This window comes from Triturus cristatus, chromosome 11 (genome assembly GCF_964204655.1).
Source record: "Triturus cristatus chromosome 11, aTriCri1.1, whole genome shotgun sequence".
Classification (NCBI taxonomy): Eukaryota; Metazoa; Chordata; class Amphibia; order Caudata; family Salamandridae; genus Triturus; species Triturus cristatus.
In genome coordinates, this window is record NC_140594.1 from 1,050,505,123 (window position 1) to 1,050,525,098 (window position 19,976).

The 19,976-nt window shown below is 43.6% G+C and overlaps 1 protein-coding gene across 1 annotated transcript in view; it reads right to left on the reverse strand.

Annotated features, from left to right (window-relative positions):
• The window catches only part of RFC4 (replication factor C subunit 4), a 146,337-nt gene that overhangs the window by 109,026 nt on the left and 17,335 nt on the right, over positions 1-19,976 (reverse strand). Inside the window, exon 2 of the mRNA XM_085635344.1 lies at positions 3,414-3,540. Coding sequence (XP_085491470.1) covers positions 3,414-3,532 — 119 coding nt within the window. The 5' untranslated portion in view covers positions 3,533-3,540. The remainder of the gene's footprint in view (positions 1-3,413; positions 3,541-19,976) is intronic.

The following is a 19,976-nucleotide window of genomic DNA, read 5'->3' on the forward strand; positions in this document are numbered from 1 at the left end:
CTACAAAAAGTGATAATCAGCAAGCAGTGCTACTCAAGCAAAAGGGTTAGAGAAAGACGGATGTTCGTAGCCGTGACGAACATAAGGTCGCGGTCTCTGATAGCAAGGTTACATCTACAGAGAAACTAGCAATTACAGTACAAAGAAATATCGATGAACACGATTACCAAGTGTTCAATCACTTATGTCACTGAGGGTATGCTGTGTTCTTCTGGCTGGGCCGAGGCTGGTAGAACTAGCTCGGTTGCCAGTGGCTTAAGGTCACAAGACTGCCTCTTCTACAATATTTAGGAGAAGGGCCATGCAGTGCTCTTGGGTAACCCTTGCAAGTTGTCTACAACATATAAAAATGTGCTGCATGCAAACAATGGCACAAATGAAAGTGCTTTGCAAAGTGACAATACTTAGAGGCTCAAGGGTGTTCAGTGAAGTTTTTCAGGAAGATGTAATTTAAGACTTTTGCTAGCAAGCATTTTGGGGATCAGCATATTGGGATGCTCATCAAATCAAATTAACGGCAAGTAGGATGGGATGTTCATTTTGAAAGGAAAAAAAACTGCTAGCTGGATTACCGCAAAATTCCATTTTACAAGGACGTATTTCTAGATCTGGGATATCTTTTCAAATACCAGCACTCCACAGGGGTATATTCTTATTCTGGTTCCATTGCTCTTGAATATTACCAGTAAAAGGAAAGCTCACAACTAGAAATCCTGGTAACTATCTCCTGTCATTAGTGGGCTGAATATATGTTTTGTATTTGTGGGATACAAACCCCAACAGTTATGAAGCAGCTTAAATATTCTATATTAAAATGTGGGTGCCCATGTTGCCCCATCGAATGCATCCACAAGAGAGTGGTGGGTTATTAGTTAAGATGGGTGTCTGAAGGCCTCTTAGGATCAGGAACAGAAGCACTGAGACTTCATCTGCTGGATGAGAATGTTTTTAACAGATGACCTTTCCCCAATGCGGTACATCTTGTAAAAGCTGCAAGGAGCTTGACTTGTCGTACATCATCCCGGGGTTTCTTCCTACTGCATAGGAGAACATGTAATTTTAACATTTTGAAAGAGAGGTTAAGGGAGGCTACATTGAATATATTAAAATATCTGCCAAAGAAAGGTACTCCTGCTTAAACAAGGAGTCACTGAAAATTATATAAAAACGTAGCCAGTGTGGTCTTCTTACACTGGCTTCCCAATATTTACTGTTCACAACCCTTTGTGTTTTTTTCTTAAAGTTACCTTTAATGTTTTAAACTAGGGCTTTATCATTTTAGGCTAATTTAGGTTTTTTTCTGTTTAGCTTGTGTGCCTACTTCTAAACCACACAGCAAAAACCAAGTTTTCTCTAAGTACTCATGATCATTACTACCTTCTCTAAGTGGGCCATTTCGTTGGAGTTCATTTGTAGGAAGCATGGACAGTATATTGCGAGAATCAAATTGACATTAGGTACAATTGACCTAGGAGCATTACATTTTGTGTAAAGTTTTTGTTCAGATGTGAAAACTGTAAGCTAAGTTCTGAAGGTGATGAGTTGTGGCAAAATGAGTATCACATTCGATGTGGATTTATACATTTGCTAAGGATGCAATATAGTATTCAGTCAGTGTGAATATTTTTGAGGTTCTCTATATTTCCATTTACTTAAATAACCAGGGATCTGTATGAACTCTAGACATACAGGTTCAATGGAGGTATAGGTAGAAAGGCTGAAGTAATCTAAAATGAGGTTACTTTAAGAGGGCTAAAACAGCAAGGAAGTGGTCTTTGAATAGGGTGCAAACTTTTGGCACGAAGAGGTAAAGAGCAGAATTTCAGAACTGTGATAAAGAAGAGGAATGGGGGGAAGTCGATCTACAATCTATTTTCATTAAATTAGTGACACTCTTCTGAGAATGGTAAATAGGCTGCAACAATTGGAGGGCTGGATAATTTTCTAGAATAAAGGAAATGCAAGTTGGCACTAAACCTACAACCAGAAAGGGGAGCGGGGGAGGTGGGGGGGGGGGGGGGGGGGGTTACCCACAAAAATGCAATCCTTTGTTGTTATTAGTACAGAGGAGAATAGCACATCACTGGCTTAGCTACAGAGACACATACTGGAGGTTACACAGGAAAAGACTCTGGCAGAAGAACTGTACATGATGAAGACCAAATCAGGTTAGACGTCAGTAGAGGATCTAACAGACTGGAGCAGGGTTCCCCAGACACTGCTGTAAGTGCCATAACACAGACCATCTTGATTAAATATAAGGTAGTCACAGCAGAGGGAGAAACACACTGATGACCTCTTACAAGATGTGATGTGGATGAAAAAGGCGAACTGTTGTCGGGAGTCAGAGACGGCAATCAATGATGGATTCTTGTTGACTGTACAGAAAAGCTGGGCGGTGACCAGAAAAAGGTACTGGGACTTGAAACATTTTGTTAAATAACTTTGCCCGGCAAAGTAACAAATTATCAATATTGGTGCTACAAATGCTTTGTGAGAATTTGCTTGAACGTTCTTGACAGTCTTTTCTGAAGTTACATTCCCTGGACCTAATGTCCACACCAGGGATTGATATACACAATTACAACTTTTGGGGGGAAAAGTGCCACCCCTACGCGAGTAAATGTAAAGTCAGTGGAATAAGGCTGGAAAGGAAAAAATAAAAGATAACATGGCTGTGCAACAGCAAGGACATGAAGAGGCTGGTGGAGACACACCTTTAAGCTTGGTTTTAGTAATATGGAAAAGCGATTAGGCCCTAAACGAACTGCGAGGTCTCGAACGTTGTTGCCACTTTCCGATTTTGATGCGAGGGTACCAAAAAAAGCACTTGCTTAGTGTCTGCCTATGCCAACATCACAGGCAGCTGCAGCCAAATTCAAACAGAAGTTTGTAAGCAGGAATCCTGGAAGGGCTTTGTGTGGTTGTAAAATTATTAACACTTGTTAAAGTAGCCCACATGTCGTTAATTGAAGCAAGACCTTTAACAGAAGTGTGGTTAGGATAGGCGACACTTTTCACTAAGGCATACAGGCCATGGAGCTTTATCAAAGGGTAGTGTAAAAAAGGTTCAGTAGGACATGGTGACAGGTAAAAGGATTCAAGATCTGTATGCAGTGCACAGCCATACCGTTGGAGATGCAGTATTGAGTTGCAAGATGACATCCTCCCATCCATCACAACACAAAATACCCATTTGGAGACCCAGTCAACAGACACAATACTCTCCTACAGTCAGAGAGCTACTAATAGCTGGAGAACAACGCAGCCAGATCGCCCCTCACATGCACTCATTTCTAATGATTCTAGATCACTGTGACAAGTTGCTGAACATGCCTTCCCCTGTGCAGGCAATAACTTGCAAGGCTGGCAACCACAATCAGACAAGAATTTTAACTACAATTAAATCTTACTATTTCTCCACCCATGGCACCAGTTTTGGTTTCTTGCTTTCACCACTGGTTCCTGCTGCTCCTTTCTCTTTGATGGGTTTGGTGCTGATGGAGGAACCTCCTTTGAGAAAAGCCTGCATCTTCAACTCTACAGTGAAGAGACCAGAAATCACATAGAACCATTAACACAAATTATATGTACATTTATAATAGATGTATACTTATTCGAAACAATATAGCTTTGATAGACACGCAATTTCACAAATAAACAACATATCAAGCTTATTTACATTTGGAGACCCCTACAAAATCAAATCATTTTGAATACAAGTCCACATGACTGGCTAAAAATGAATTAAAAATCACTCATGCATTAAAAAAAAATATTTTTCAAATCCTTTAAAAATTGAAGTCTTCTTGATTCATCAGACATTTTGTATACCAGTGCTTGAAAAATACAAAGAATGTTTGACATTATTTTACCATTAGAATATTTTTAAACTATTTTAAGAACCTACTTCTATCAACCACAAATTACATGCAAAAAAGTGTGCTATATTTTACTTTTAATTTCAGTAACCAACAACTAGCTGTTTGAGGTTGAAACAATGAGTACCGCTGGTTTCGTTAATACCTTGGGTTGCCAGATCCCCTTGTCTGACAGACACCACTATTCTACTGCTGGGCTTTCGTGTCAAGAAATTGTACCTTCTGAGAGGTGTAGTCCAGGTTGGCTTCAATTGAACGAACACTCATGAAAACAATGATTTGTTAAATAAAAAGCAGGGGACTTAAACATTTTATAATCTTGACATATAGTGCTGTTAATATATTGTGGCAATTGTATTTGTACAGTACACTTGTATCAACGTTTTATTGCACTAAAGATGCACTAAAGCGCAAGGACAGTGGTCAGAACGAATATAGTTGCTTACAATTAAGTAATGCAAAAAGAACATTTGCTGGGCAGAATGCTGAACAATGTCAAACACTCACCCTCAGGCAGAGAGCTGGGCCTAAATCCATTGTTTCTTTGCCCTCCACGCCATTCCAGTTTGGACCCAGCCATATAAAATAAACATGTCTTAAGCCGCTGTCTAAAGCTCAGCAAAGATGATTCAGTGCATAGAGATAGTAGGAGAAAGTTCCAGAAAATGTCTGAGGCAACAGAAAAGGAGCAATCTCTGAATAGGACTGTTTAAGTTCTGGCAATGCACAGGAGGGGGATGGTCATTAGATCTCAAGTTACAAGGGGTAGTAACTCTAATAAATTTTACTGCCATGAAATCAGGTACTAGAAATAGAGGCCACAGTGCACCATAGTCATAGCTTTGAAGACAGGCTCCTGGTGTACAGGCTCCAGTGTAGTTGCCTAAGTACTGGTTGGATTTAGTGAAATTCAGTTATGCTACCGACTAATTGTGTAGCTGCACTCTAAATGAGCTGGGGCGGGGGGGGGGGGTATTTATAGTTCTTTTGGGGCAAACCAAATGGAATTCCTGTAATATATGCAGGAATGAAACAGGCCATTTATCGCTGTAGTGTTGTGGCAGCAACCCAAAAATGTAGGCTGTCGAAAATAGTTTTTTACATGGTAAAACAAGTGTTGGCTAAATTCTTCACATGTGGGCCTCAGGGCAGTTTAGAGTCCAAGGTGATCCAGAGGTTGTGGATGGAAGAAAGAAAATCCCTGGTGGGGGACCTATAACAGGTGGCCAGTTGGGACACCGTAGACGAACGCCTCTTCTGCAACTACAATTAGTACAGTCTGTGAGAGGTTCAATCTCAGGACGTTTGTGGTCATTCACCAACACATTAAACGGAGAGCAAGAGACAAAGTTAACGGAGATGAACTTTACTCAAAACCAAAGCTTAACTTGGTATCGTATGCATTCTGGAGAAATGTAAGCCTTGTTTTGGATAACAACAGGGCCAAAGAACGCATGTAAATATTAAACAGCAGTGGTGAAAGATTGGAACCCTGTGGGACACCACAGTTGAGAGCTTTGGGCTTTGATTGTTTGGGAGCAACAGCTACCACTTGGTCCCAGTTGATAAGATACGAGGAGAGCCACGTAAGGGTGGAATGTGAACTCGTTGTAGTCTAGAAATTAGTATGGAATGATAAATGGTCCAAGAGTACCACGGTTGCAGACAACACTATCTACTACTGACAAGACTACAAGTTAAGTGCTCCATGCCTGGTGGAGTGCCACACTGGAGGGACTCCAAAAGGTTGTGTGATTCTAAATAGTGCTGTAATTATTTGAATATAAACTTTTCTAATTTTGACCAGCAGAGTAAAAGTGATGTCAGTCAAAAGCTGTTTAGACCAGAATGGTCCAAACCAGGATTAATAATTTTTTTTTTTTTTTAAAGAGTGACATTACTTCTGCGCTTTTCCTGCTTTTAGGGACAACTCTGGTGTGGGAGACAAACTAAGCAACATAGATAAGCCTTGAGTTCTGTTAGGAGGAGACTGAGGTCTCAAAGCCAAAAGGCCAAATCCAGAGCCTGAGGGTCTACAAACAGATAATAGCTCACAAGATGTTGCTTGAGACAGGGGCGAACAAACTGAGGGCAGGAATGTGAAAGATTGGGGGAAGTGAAAGCTTGATATCATTAGGGTTGGTTAACATTGTTCACTCTGATGAGATCAATTATATACCAAAGGAATGGTGTTTGTTTTAAAAAAAATAATCTGAACCAGGAATTTTGTTTGTTGTTCTAGATGGAGGCTGCAACTCCTTGAATTTATGAAAAAGTTCTGTAGCTGTATTGGGGGCTTATGTAATGTACATATGATATTAACAGGACTTTTTGCTTTTATTACTTTGCCTGTATTTTATAGTTTTTGTAACAGATGTGGCTTTTAAGTCTGGGTCATAGTTATTTCGCCAATGTCTTTCGGTCTGTCTGGACTCAGAGTTTAGCAACTTAAGGAATAATCATGGATTTTTCTTAGGTTTATTGTGTACTTTTTTCGGAGCGAGAGAAAATTAAGATGGTCTGGTATGATTTAGGAGCCTGTTGCCAAGATCTCATTTAAGTTAGAGTTTATCATCTGTAATTATGGTAAGAAAATGCTTAAGATTTTCATCCTATTGCCCGCCTACCTTTACTGGGGTTGTTTTTTCAAATTCTTTTTGGGGCGATAATGCAACCATAGTGGTGGCATATGCAGTTTGGTCAAGAGAAATAGTTCAGTTTGTGGCATATACTACAAAAACGAACAATATTATTGGACACTGCAATAAGAGTGCCCTCCCTGGTTGGTTCTTACGTAGAATAGGGCATCCTGCACCTAGGACTGCCTTGAATGTCATAGGAGGAAGTCACCCTGGCATCTGCTTGGCATAGAGTCAGAAAGCAAAAAATAACTGAAGGCAACGCTATTGACCAAATATTAATATTAAATTAAAGGGACCCATTTTCATGTTAGGATGTGCTAAAAAACTAGGCATGTGGATAATTCTTCAGGGTATTAGGACATGTGTGATGGTCCATCTTCAACTTCCCATAGGAGTATCACTTAAGCATCTGCGTAGTTCTGAAATACTGATCCACCTTCGGTACCCTATTTGATGGTGGTCTAACCACAGCTTTTCAGTGGGATGCAGGCCCTTTCATAGCACCCCTAAATATACAATTCAAACACGGATGCAGATCCAGTCGAAGCTCTCAAATGGAATGCTGCATTGGCCTTGGCTTCAATTGGAGCGCTTAACCAGCTTCAGCATCCTACTAAAAGGCCAATCTAGGCTTGGTTTCTTAAACGTATTATAACAAGCATTGACAAAGCCAATAGATCTCGCCTCTGCAGGTGCTATTGGCTTTGTCAATATGTTTAAGCAATGTTGTAAACCAGAGTGGCTGCTGTTCAGCATAGCTAAAAGTTAGAAGGGTAAAGGAGAGTGGCGTAGAGGGTCATGAAGTGGAGTGGATGGTCATGAAGTGGAGTGGATGGTCATGAAGTGGAGAGGAGGGTCATGAAGTGTAGTGTAGTGTTATGGAGTGGTGTACAGTAGAGTTGAGTAGCGTACAGTGTTGTGGGGTTTCATGAAGTGAGTAAAGTGCTGTAGAGTGGAAGGGCGCAAAGTTGAGTGGAGCACAGTGTCAGTTGAGTAGAGTGTCGCAGAGCAGAGTGGCATAGATTGTCTTGGAGTGTCATAGAGGGTGTTGAGTAGAGTTTTGTGAAGTAGAGTGGCGTACAGCGGAGCAGATTGTCTGAGTGTAGTAGAGTGGAGTAAAGTGGCATGGAGTGGCATAGAGGGAGTTGCCTACATCGTCGTAGAGTGGAGTAGTGCCATAGAATGGCACAGGGTGGAGTAGAGTGGAGTACAGTGCTGTAGAGTGGAGCGGCATAGAGTGTAGTAGAGTGTCCCTGGGCAGAGTTTTAACGGGTAGAGCATCAGACTGGAGTATTGTGGAGTGCAGTAGAGTGGCCTAGAGTGAAGTGACGTAAAGTACAGTGATGCAGAGTAGATTGGCACAGAGTACATTGGTTTTGAGTAAGTTGGTGTAGAGTGCAGTGGCAAAGAGTAGCTTAGAGTGCAGTGGCATAGAGTAGAGCGATGCAGAGTAGATTGTAGTACCATAGAGTGCAATGGCGTAGAGTGGAGTGGTGCAGAGCGTAGTAGAATGCTGCAGAGTGCAGTAGGGTAGAGTGCAGAGTTGTAGAATAGAGTGGTGCAGAGTGAGGGGCATAGAGTGTTGTACAGTGTAGTGTGCAGTATAGTGGCGTAGAGTTGAGTGATGCACAGTAGAGTGCAGTCATGCAGAGTATCAGAGTGCAGGGTCATAGAGTGGTGCGGAGTAACATGGTGCAGAGCAGTGACAGAACGTTCAGTGGTGCAGAGTAGAACAGAGTGGCGTAGAGTGTAGTGGCAGAGTGCAGTGGTGTGGAGTAACGTTGCATGTAGTGGTGTAGAGTACAGTGGCATAGAATAGAATGTTGTAGAGTATAGTGGCACAAAGAGCAGTGGTACAAAGTAGTTGACATAGGTACAGTGGCATATGGTACACTGGCTTTGAGTGAAATGGTGTAGAGTGAATTGGCTTAGAGTGCAGTGATTTACAGTAGAGTGGCATAGCGTGGAGTGCAATGTGAAGAGTGCAGTGGCACAAAGTCGGTTGTTTTACAGTACAGTGGAGCAGTGTGTCATAGAATAGAGTGGAGTAAAGCGGCATGGAGTCGCATAGAAGGAGCTGCCTAGACCGTCGTAGGGTGATGTAGTGCCGTAGAATGACAGCGTGGAGTAGAGTGCTGTAGAGTGGAGTGGCATAGAGTGGAGTAAAGTGTCATTGGAGCAGAGTTTGATGCAATAGAGCGTCGCAGAGTAGCCTAGAGTGAAGTGACGTAAAGTACAGTGGTGCATAGTAGATTGGCGCACAGTGCATTTGTTTAGAGTAAAGTAGTGTAGAGTGCATTGGCATAGAGTGCAGTGACAAAGAGTAGCTTAGAGTGCAGTAGCCTAGTGGAGAGTAGATTCTAGTGCTGTAGAGTGCAATGGCGTAGAGTGGAGTGGCACAGAGCAGGGTAGAGTAGAGAAATGCTGGCACAGAGCAGGGTAGAGTAGAGCAATGGAGTGGTGCAGGGTAGAGTGCAAAGGTGAAGAGTAGAGTGGCATAAAGTGAGTGGTGTTGAGTGCAGCAGAATGCAGTGGTTTAGAGTGCAGTACAGGGGTGCTGAGTGGTGCAGAGTAGAGTGCAGTGGCATGAAGTGCAGTCATGCAGAGTATCAGAGTGCAGGGTCAGAGTGGTGCAGAGTAGAGTGGTGCAGAGAGCAGTGACGGAAAGTTCAGTGGTGCAGAGTAGTACAGAGTGGCGTAGAGTGTAGTGATGTAGAGCGCAGTGGTGTGGAGTGACGTAGCGTGCAGTGGCACAGAGTTAAATGTTGTGGGGTATAGTGGCATAAAGAGTAGTGGTACAAAGTAGTTGGCATAGGGACAGTGGCGTAGGGTGCACTGGCTTTGAACAAAGTGGTGTAGAGTGAATTGGCGTAGAGTGCAATGGCATACAGTAGAGTATAGTGGCGTACGGTGCAGTTGTGCAGGCTAGAATGGCATGGAGTGAAGTGGCATAGAGCGTATTGGTTTTTAGTAAAATGGTGTAGAGTACATTGGCTTACAGAGAAGTGGTGCATCGTGCAATAGAGTGGTGTAGACTGCATGGCAGAGTAGACTGTTTCAAAGTAGAGTGAAGTGGCGTAAAGTGCAGTGGTATAAAGAAGAGTGTTGTAGAGTACAGTGGTGCAGAGTAAATTAGAGTGGCTTAGAGTGGATTATCAGAGTTCGGTGGCGTATAATGGCATAAAGTAGAGTGACAGAGCAGTGTTGCAGGGTATACTGTTGTAGAGTGCAGTGGTGTATAGTGGAGGGGAAAGCATTGTCGTAGGCTGCAGTGGCGCAAAGCAGCGTGGCGGCGTAGAGCACAGTGGTACAGAGTGCAATAGAGTTGAAAGACAGAGTAAAATAGAGTGACAGAGTGATTTAGTGCAGTAGATTGCCGTAAGTGCATCGGTTTTATGTAAAGTGGGCAGTGGCATAAAGTACAGTGTTGTAAAATACGGTGGCGAAGAGTGCAGTGGTGCATAGTAGTGTGCGGTAGAGTGCATTGATATAGAGTACAGTGGTGTACAGTAAAGGGGTGTAGAGTGGAGTAGTGCAGAGGAGAGCGCAGTGACAGCGTAGGGTAGAGTGGCGTGGTGCAGAGTAGGGTGCTAAGGGGTGCAGAGTAGAGTGGAGTAACATGAAGCATGCATGGTATGGTAGCATTCTGCCATTACAGACCACATATCTTCAACTGAAATGACCATTACATTTGCACTCACATACAGTTTCACTGATAAATGTATACTACGCACAAACGATAATGTGTGGCAATGTATTCACCCAATGTATTGATTTGATTAGTACAGTTAATCTGCAGACATTTAAATTTTGTTGTGTGCTAGAAAACATAAATTGCACCTGTACAGCCTGTCTCAAGCAGGCCCCCCACTAGCCAGCATGATTGACACAATGAAGTCAGATAAAGAAAAATAAACATCAAGCTCCCTGGAAGACATAGTCTGACATTTGACCTCTGCCTTTGAATGCACAGCAAATGTGACAAGATAAGAACAAAATGTAAAGGTCTGCTTACAGAAAGCGAGTTCATGGAAGAATGCAGTAAACAAGGTTTGGGCAACGGGAGGGACAAACTCGAGCTGGACAGCCTAAAGCATAAAAAGCCAGCAAATGAAAAGGCAGAAAATGTGAGTTACAAACCACAAAGCTAATGGTAAGCAACGAGTGGAACGCATTCCTAGGCAACTTTCTGAATGTTCCCAAGATGTCTTTAGCAAACCAGACAGCGCAGCAAGACTTAAAAATGCCATTGCAACATTAGTTTCTTTGTATTGCCAATTAACTAACCACTTCTATTTGCAAAACCAATTTAAACTGAGCTTTCATTTGAGACACAATTCCAGCCTCAGCTCATAGTTGGAATACCAGCCTTTTCTCAGTATTCCATTGCCCGATAACCTGAGCTTGGTATAATGACTTCTGGCAACATGTGACTTAGAAGGGGATTAATGGACTCAGATCATGTATTCCTCCCAAAATTAATCTCTGGTTCTTGATGCGGATATTTCTGAGACATTTCAGTACGTTTTTACATTCTATAAAATCTACACAACATATCTTATCTGGGTGATGCATAGAGTTAACATAAGGTTACTACATGCAGATACATGCAATTCAAGACGATAATCCTTACAATAACAAGCATTGGCATAGCCAACAGGTCTCGCTTTTGGGACCTTATAAGTATTTAGTTATGCAGCACAATATCCTTGGTGCAACAATATCAACCGTTGCATGGCTAAACACTTATAAGGTCCCAAAGGCGAGACCTATTGTACATTCTACTAAAAACAGTCAACATCCAACAGAACACGTTAGATAGAAAACTGAACATATAGATGATTATCAGAGCTCACAACTGTACCATGTTAATAAACAATCACAACTTCTCAATTTCACAATTACTAAGGGAACACTTTAGTTAATACAACACACATTCAGTAAGGCTCAGAGGCGTCATAAAATTGGACTTTACAAAGTTCACAACACTACTGTCCATAAAACAATTTTGCCTCCAAGAAAACGCAAAACACATGAAACCACCAGCACCCAACACTTCACAGCTAGCCAGTAATAAAGTGATATTGTAGTAGCCAATAAGACACCACAATCTCAGTTACTGCAAACACGTTCTTCAAATTGAGCGATGCACTTCGAGCCATTAGATGTGAGGATCCCTGGATGCACACATGAAAAGCACAACTATCAACCATGTAGAAAAAATAAATAGAATTTCAATAATATCAACACGACCGATGATAGTACTCAAACAGAAAACAAACCTCTCTGTGACGAATTTTCCAGGCCAGGGCAAAAAGGTACTGAACCAACAGCAATGCAAACATAAGTGCCACGTTCACCAAACTGTTGAGCTCAGGTCTTATAAGCAGTTTCATGGTGAGGTGAGAGGACAAGTGTGCCCCGTGGGATGTCCTCACATGCGTGATGATCCATGGACAAGTCCCTAAATAAAAGAACTCACTCTAACTCAAAAACAACTTGTTTTATTTATTTTTTGCAGCACCAACCAACCAGTCCAAGGTGTCTTCTCTTGAACCCTGAAAGCAGGGACCAAGTCCTATTAAAATAGGTAGAGTAAAAACCCCAGCAGGCAATGTGGAGTAATATCACTTGACAATAAGAAGGGCATTCATTCACTCTTTCATGCCTTGTTTTTCTGAAACTACGCACCAGGCAATACATGAATATCGCACACGGTCAGCCAGTAAACAATATAAACGTCAGTCCTAGATCAAACTTCGACCAATTATCATAAATTATTGGTAGAGCCAAGCCCTTATAACCCGGTTATGTCTACAAAGGCATACTACAATGCTCTATAGAAATCTCTGCTAAGAAAACACACATGCCAATAGACCCTATTCAGGCTGGAGACTCCCGGTTTGATAAGCCAAATGGCTTATTTTATCTGTCTCCAGCCTGAAACAGCATCTGCTCCAATCAGAGTCAATTGAGAAAAAACATTCCTCCGATGTTATTGCTTAAAATCTCCCATCTTCCTATTCTGAAATGTTGACATGCATGCATAGCAGGTGTTTGATCCGTAGCCCGCTGGCGTCCCAATCACAAGGCAGTTCACACCACCTGTGGTTTATATCAAAACACCACGACTTCCTTCGTTAAAACACCAAGATTCGACCCATGATACTGTTCACCTGGTCTGAAGACTGCTGGCATAGATCCTCTTTGAGTTCCAGAGTATGGTTTCTCTGCAGATGACAATGAGGAGCCTGGAGGCACAGACACAGCCAGACCTCAATGACAACCCTAAAATTAAGAAGCTAGAGAGCAGCAGGGTCCGACTTAGTTGAAAAGTTCTAAATTATATTTCTGTAGTTCGGTTACGACTGAGCATGCCTGTCTGTGGCGGAGACACTTCTCTGTGAGATCGTGCAGGAGAGTTTCCTTTGCACGCTCTGATTCAGACCCTTGCGCCTCCTTGCTGGGTTATGGCCACCCAGCAGGAGTGAGTCTCAAAACAACATTGACAAAGATGGTGGGGGGGGGGGGGGGGGGGGGGGGGGGGGGGAGGAGGGGTGCGGAGGCTGACCGGGAGGAAGAAAGGGGTGGGGGCGCTGGAGGGGCAGAGAGACGGAAGAAAGAAACACAGTATCCATCTTGTGTGCGCGGCTGCTGAGAGGTGTAATCTGACTGCAGACAGTGGTCGCTGGTGGAACCTATTTAGCAAACGGTACCAGCCTTCTGACAAAATCACTTTTCAATAGATGGGGGACTTCGGTAGATTTTAATCCGTACGTTTTACAGTAAGCGTTAACTATTGTCTTTGCAACACTGGAAGGTTTCCTTTCCTCCGGTCATACGAAGAGGCTTGTTCAGTGATCAGAGAACAATCTGAACGGTCTTTAGCAGTCCCTCTGGTGTACAGCCAAGGAGCATTCTAATGCGATGCGAGCCTCTGCCTGGCTTTTTCCACTGCAGTCGACAGGAACCCCGCATCGAGCATGTTGAAATTTTTAGTTCATGTAATAGACGCAAGGTGAAAACAGGAGAGAATGTGCTGGAATAGTACTGCGCAACGAAAAAATTTAGATCGGGTAGGTATTACGGCTCAGACAACAGTGATCTTTCGCCAGCTTTACAGCAAAACCCACAGCATGACACGTGAGAGAAAACAGTTGGCAAAAGCAATAAGGACTGAGGGAAGCGAGGAAGCAAAGAGAACAAGACAAGCCAGGTATCGAAAGTGGCGAGCGAGCGAAAGTGAAAGCAGCGCGTTTGCACATATGTTTACAATTAACGCGGGACGGGGGCGGAGGAGCGTTGAGAGAGCAAGGGAGAAGAAAGCCAGCCGCCGCCTGATCGGGCTTTGAAAGCTGGCGGCTGCGTGCATGCACGCGCGCATATCCGCAAGCGCTAGGCCAGCAAATGCGTGTGGTAGCACTTTAAAAAGCCCACTTTCTAAATGTCTCGCAGAGCAACGCATGCGCTGGCTCAGGCGAGACCTAAAAACAATAATTTGAGGCACCAGCAAAATTAACTTGGCTTAGGAAAGAGATCCTTCAAGGGCAAAAGGATGCTCTTCCCCTATTTGTGGATATTTTGTTTTCTCACACACAAAATGGACTCAAGATACCATCTCATAACTCCTTCACCATGCTGATATTAATTGGTTATCAGTTCTCACTTTGCATCACCTCAACTACACCTCCAAGTATACTCTATTTCAAGATGTGTGTTAGATCATTGTATGTAATTTTCAGTTGTACTAATTATTAAAGTTTGTGCATGAAGTAATCCTATAAAGATTTCTCTGTGTACCTTAAAGTAATAGCTCAGGTGATTAGTGTGCCATACAAATCATCATACGACAACAATATGCATGGTGAAAAATGTTGCAGCTCAGCTCTTGCTTAATATCCCCCGACACCCCTCTATACAGGCACATCTCAAGGAACTGCAATGGCTACACATTCGGGAGAGAGTGAAGTTCATGCTAACACCATCACACGGGCAAGTGCATGCTTTCTTCACCATTCCGTCTCACTTCTCCACATCGATAGTGCCAACTCTCCCGCTGCAATTGGCATTCTTTATATACTTTGACAGTAGTACAGTCTTCACCAATGGAATATGAGGCGTGTTGGAAAACCTTTAATTGATGTTTTGTATAATTAAGCTCTGAGAGTGGAGGTATTGATTACAGGAAAATTAACAGATGGAATTCTGATCAAAATGATTGTTTGCTGGCCCTAGAATGTTTTTGCAGATCTTCCTTCAACGGGCATAAAATTACGGTCTTTTCACCCAAACGTTAGAGTTTTTATTTTGGATCTAACTTTTTGTCGACAATTCAGCCTTACTTTAACAAACTTCAGTTGGTTAGCAAAGGAAAAGTACTGGTTTAAACTTCTATAGTGATATCAACAAATGAAGAGTAAATACAGACAAAACAAAAATTAATTGGTTTTGGCATAAGATAATTGTACCCTCATGGCGGCTAACAGGAATCGAAGTAAAGGTGTGCAAGAAGCAGGGTCGGGGTGCCTACCGGCCATTTCGTTCTACTTAAACAATGCAAAAACAAATGGTTTTAAAGTACGCTTCAAAACCATTTGTTTTTACATTGTTTATTTAGGAGTACTGCAAGTACGTGGACAGCAGGTCCCCAGCAACAAAACTGGCCCTCACCCTGTCAGCCCAATAAACACCCGGTAGCAAATCCGGCACTGGTAAGGAGTACCAATATCTGCGTCTGACTTACACCTTCAATCTACCTTTGAACTCTTGTTGGAAGACAACAAAGGCAAATATTTCCAGTATTATGACAGCTGTGCTTCACTTTTATATAATGTAAGGGGTGATTTTCAACTAGTTCGCTTCTAAAAGCAATTACAGTGAACGTTTACCAATGTTGCTATATGGTTGTAAAGTTTTAATGTTGGGGGGCGTGGCTTGGACAGCAATGAGTTTAGACGCCTGAATCCGGCGCTCCGCCAAACCTGGGAGCGAGCAACAAAAAGAACACGCAAGAGCCGATCATTTGAGGGAAAGGAAAACACCGAAAGACGTCTGAGATATCAAGGAAGAAAGGGACCCGGACACACAATCCCAACCCCAACAGCGTAGTGAGAAAAGTACGGAGTGGAGGATTTCCCGGAGCGAAGAGGAAGAAACCAAGATGGTGCCCGCAAGTGAGACCCTCCACCGCTGCCGCATCTCTTGCTGACTATGCCCAAAATCGAACACCGGAGGACCAGCAGCTAGCTTACGTAAGGTTAGTGCTGGAGACCTCCCGTGGAGAACACCGCGGCATCGGTTACAAATAGTAGGAGACTCTGGTGGGGAGAACACTCGCTCACTTTCAGAACGAAACCGAAACCACAGAAGGGGGCCGCCATCTTAGGTCCGACTACCTGATAAACAACGCGGAGTGGAAAGAACTAGCTGGCAGGGGAAAAATAATTCACTAGGTGATTGCAGCAGAGGGGGTGCGCTGGATCAGTCTTGGAAAACATGCCCGATCGTAAGAGCGGGGAAGACCAACGGTAAGCTATCAACAACATAAGCTCCGAAGATAGCCGTAAACCACAAAATCGAAAGTAACGATCAGTGTGAGCCGCCATTACAGTTAGGGAGGAAGCATAGCGGTAATCAAACCAGTGAGTACAGCATAAGGGAAGCCCCCCCAGCGCCACACAGCGATAAATGAAGGTAACACCAAACGAGTACCCTTTTTTTCTTTGACAGAGAGAGAGAGACTTGGCAAAAAGCGTCAACACAGCCTGTCCAGGCATAGAGCTACAGCAAGCGATATACACCGGCAATGACACACGAAATACAGAGGGAGCAAAGACCTCAAAACCCCCATTCGCTGGCACTCGCACATGGCACAGAGACGCAAAGTACATTAAAAGAAACAAACAGAAGTGGATCCAACAAGTCAGATGTGGCCAATTCACGGGGTCTCAGAAAATTCCAACATATAAGAGAAACCAGAAGGAGATGATTAAGCACAACTTAAGGTAAAGACACCCAATATTGTAAGAACTACAGACCAATCTCCCTGGTTAACATCGATTACAAGATATTTGCTAAATCCCTTGCCATCCGATTAGACCCCTTTCTTCCTGAATTACTAGGCCCGGAACAATCTGGATTTGTTAAGGGTCGTTATATTACAGATAACACCAGACTTTTGTTTAATGTCTTGTCTAAATCTTCACGGTCCCAGGATTCGCTAGCGGCAATTGCCTTAGACGCAGAAAAGGCATTTGATTGGGTAGAGTGGACTTTTCTTTTTTCCGCCCTCAGGTGGTTTGGGTTTGGCCCTAATTTCATTTCTCTTATCTCCCTCCTTTATTCCAGCCCCCGAGTGGCGGTTTGTGCTAACGGCCTAGTTTCCTCGTTCTTTAGTTTAGGCAGAGGAGTCCGTCAAGGCTATTCTCTTTCCCCCTTTCTTTTTAATTTGGCCTTAGAACCCTTCCTCTCAAAACTCCGTCAAAATCCTCATATACACGGCTTTCAAACCTCCCAAACTAATGTCAAATTTGCTGCCTATGCAGACGATATCCTACTTTTTTTGTCCAATCCCACCATCTCCATTCCCGCATTCCTCAGTGAGGTTCGTGAGTACTCCCAAATTTCTGGCTATAAGTTGAATAACGATAAGTGTGAAATTTTGCCCCTTACGAAATTTACTTTCAAACCTGATTTTGTTGCGTCCAACTTTACTTGGAGTCCCTCGCATATCAAATATCTTGGTCTGCACATTACCCCCTCCCTTGCCGACACTATATCTTTATGTCTTAATAAATGTATCCAGAAATTGTCTGACCTCACTTCTAGATGGCACCCACTTTATCTCTCTTGGTGGGGTCGTCTTGACACGATTAAAATGATGCTCTCCCCACTAGTTCTTTATATTATCTCCAATATCCCAGTTCCCATTCCTACTAAATTTTTTAGGAAAATCAACACTATTCTTTCTTCATTCCTCTGGTCCGGCAAAAGAGCACGCATGTCCTTGTTCAGACTGCGACTTCCCAATTCAGAAGGTGGAGTCAATTTTCCAGATTTTCCCACCTATCATAAAGCATTTCTTTTGCGACAAGCCTCCCTTTGGCTGCAGGATCCCGCTGAATCTTCTCCCTTATGGCTTGTTATTGAACGCCTCTCTTTATTCCCCTTTTCTTTCGCTGAATATCTCTCATTCTCTCGTAAGCCCCAGTTTGTCTCCACTCCCATTCATAAGCACACTACCAAACTTCTTATTTCCACTTCCCCAGGCCTTCCCTCCTCTGTAACTGAATTTCTCAAAACCACCATTTGGTATAATAACGGTATTCTCATCAATCATAAACCCTTTTACTGGAAATCCTGGAGGCAGAAGGGCTTGATATGGGTGTCCCACCTTTTTTCTGGCTCCGTTTTCCTACCTTTCTCAGTCCTTCGTCATAATTTTAATCTCCCTCTTTCTTTTGCCCGTAGATATCTCATGCTTAAGAATGCAGTTATGTCTACTTATACCCAACTTTCCCCTTCTCCCACTCCATCTTCTCCTCCCAATCCTATTTTACACCTCCACTCCCTATTGCGCTCTCATCCCTCGGCTTCTTCAATTTATCACTCACTTCACATGGTTCTCACACCTAGGCCAAAATCTACGGTTGAGGAACAGTGGGAATCCGACTTTGGTGCTTCTTGGCCCTCCTCTCTTTGGGATAAAGTATGGACCAAGCTCCGCAAGTCATCTAGGGCTGCATCCCTCACACAAACCCTTTTCTTTATCTACAATAGACTCCTCTTCTCACCCCAAGTTTTAAATAAGAAGTTTCCTTCGGTTCCCGACCTTTGCTGGTCTTGTTCAGCACCCAAAGCTACTCTTTTTCACATGCTTTTTTCTTGTACTTTTACGTACAATTTCTGGAAACAAGTTTGGACCCAAATTAATGCCATATTCCACACCACACTTCCCTTCTCCTTTGTTAACATTTTTTTAGGAAGTCTTTCTCCCTGTTGGGCAGATATGGACTCCAATGTACGAATTGTTGACTTGTTGTTGGCTGTTGCATTTCAGCAAATTACTGTAAATTGGAAAAATTTCGCTAATATCTCTTTTAGAGCATGGTGGTATAACGTATGTCATAATCACAGACTGGACACCGCCTTTGTTCACCCCCTTAGTCTTGCCAAGAAACGACACGATCTTTGGCTTCCTGTTACCCTGTACTTTGATACCTGTGCCAAACGCTCTTCTCATTTGCCTCCCTCTCAGCAGGAGGTCTCCAAGCCTCCTTGATGGCCTTTCTGTTCCTTTGTTTTTATTACACATTATTTCTAACATTGCGTTCTGCTGTTTTATTGCACATTTTTTTTTTCAATATTGCTTGCTGTTATATAGCCTCATTTACTTGTTACTCTTCAATTTAATGTTTACTTTCATGATTATATTTTATCCACCTTTTATATTCATGCTATTGTTTTAGGTTTTCTTATGTATTGACACCTTTACTTATTCAATAAAAATCTTTTGAACTTAAATGATTAAGTACAACTTGAGTATCATGTACATAACTCAGGGTGCATAACGGGGAAGTAAACAAGCGCTTAAGCTGGATGAAGGTTAACAAGAAGACAAGAGGGTAAAACCAAACCCCACCATCCCCACTAACAAACCATACAGCCCTGCCGAATAGGATATAAGCTGGCAGCGGACACGGCCACCACTGTGCCCAACACAGAATAGGGAAGAATAATATCCAATAATCAAACAACAAGAGTGACGACCAACACACGCTGTTCAGGTGGGGAGGAGCCTAGCGCGCAACCGAGATGGCCGCGTAGGTGCGAAGCTCCCGAGGACCTCTGCGACCTCCTGAATTAATCCTGATTATATCCTGTCTCTGACGAGGGGACTGTGTCTGTGTACCCGAGCTGAGGCGGCACCCGTTTTCCGTTTTCGAATCGGACCCCGGACACGGGTGGGAGCACCGATCGAAGATTGCGGCCTTCTCCGCGCCGGCCCCCCGGATTGGAGTTGTGGGGCGATCCGGGGACAAAGCGAACAACAGCGGCGGGCAGGGCTGGGCGACTCGCGTACCCCGCGCTTTCACTTTCGCTTTTGCGCCCTCCTTGTCCTCAAGCGAGGTAGGGTTGCGGAGCGGGGTGCGGTGGTGTGGCCTTGCCCTTGTGCCCGGCTGACCCGCCGGCTGTGAGCTGTCCTGTGGTCCAGTGGTCGCCCCCCCCCCGGAACCCGTGAACTGGTTTATCGGCCCTTTCGAGGAGATTGGCACGACTTTGGGAGTGCAACATGTCCACAAAGCAAGATGGCGACCGGGCCAAGGTGAAATCGACCCGCCGCGGCCCGGCACATCAGTCAAACAGTATGGACCGCTACACCCTCCAGAAGGGATCCCCAGAGGCACAGCGTACATCCCCCGCGGGCCCGGCTGGGGCGTCTGCTCAACCCGCG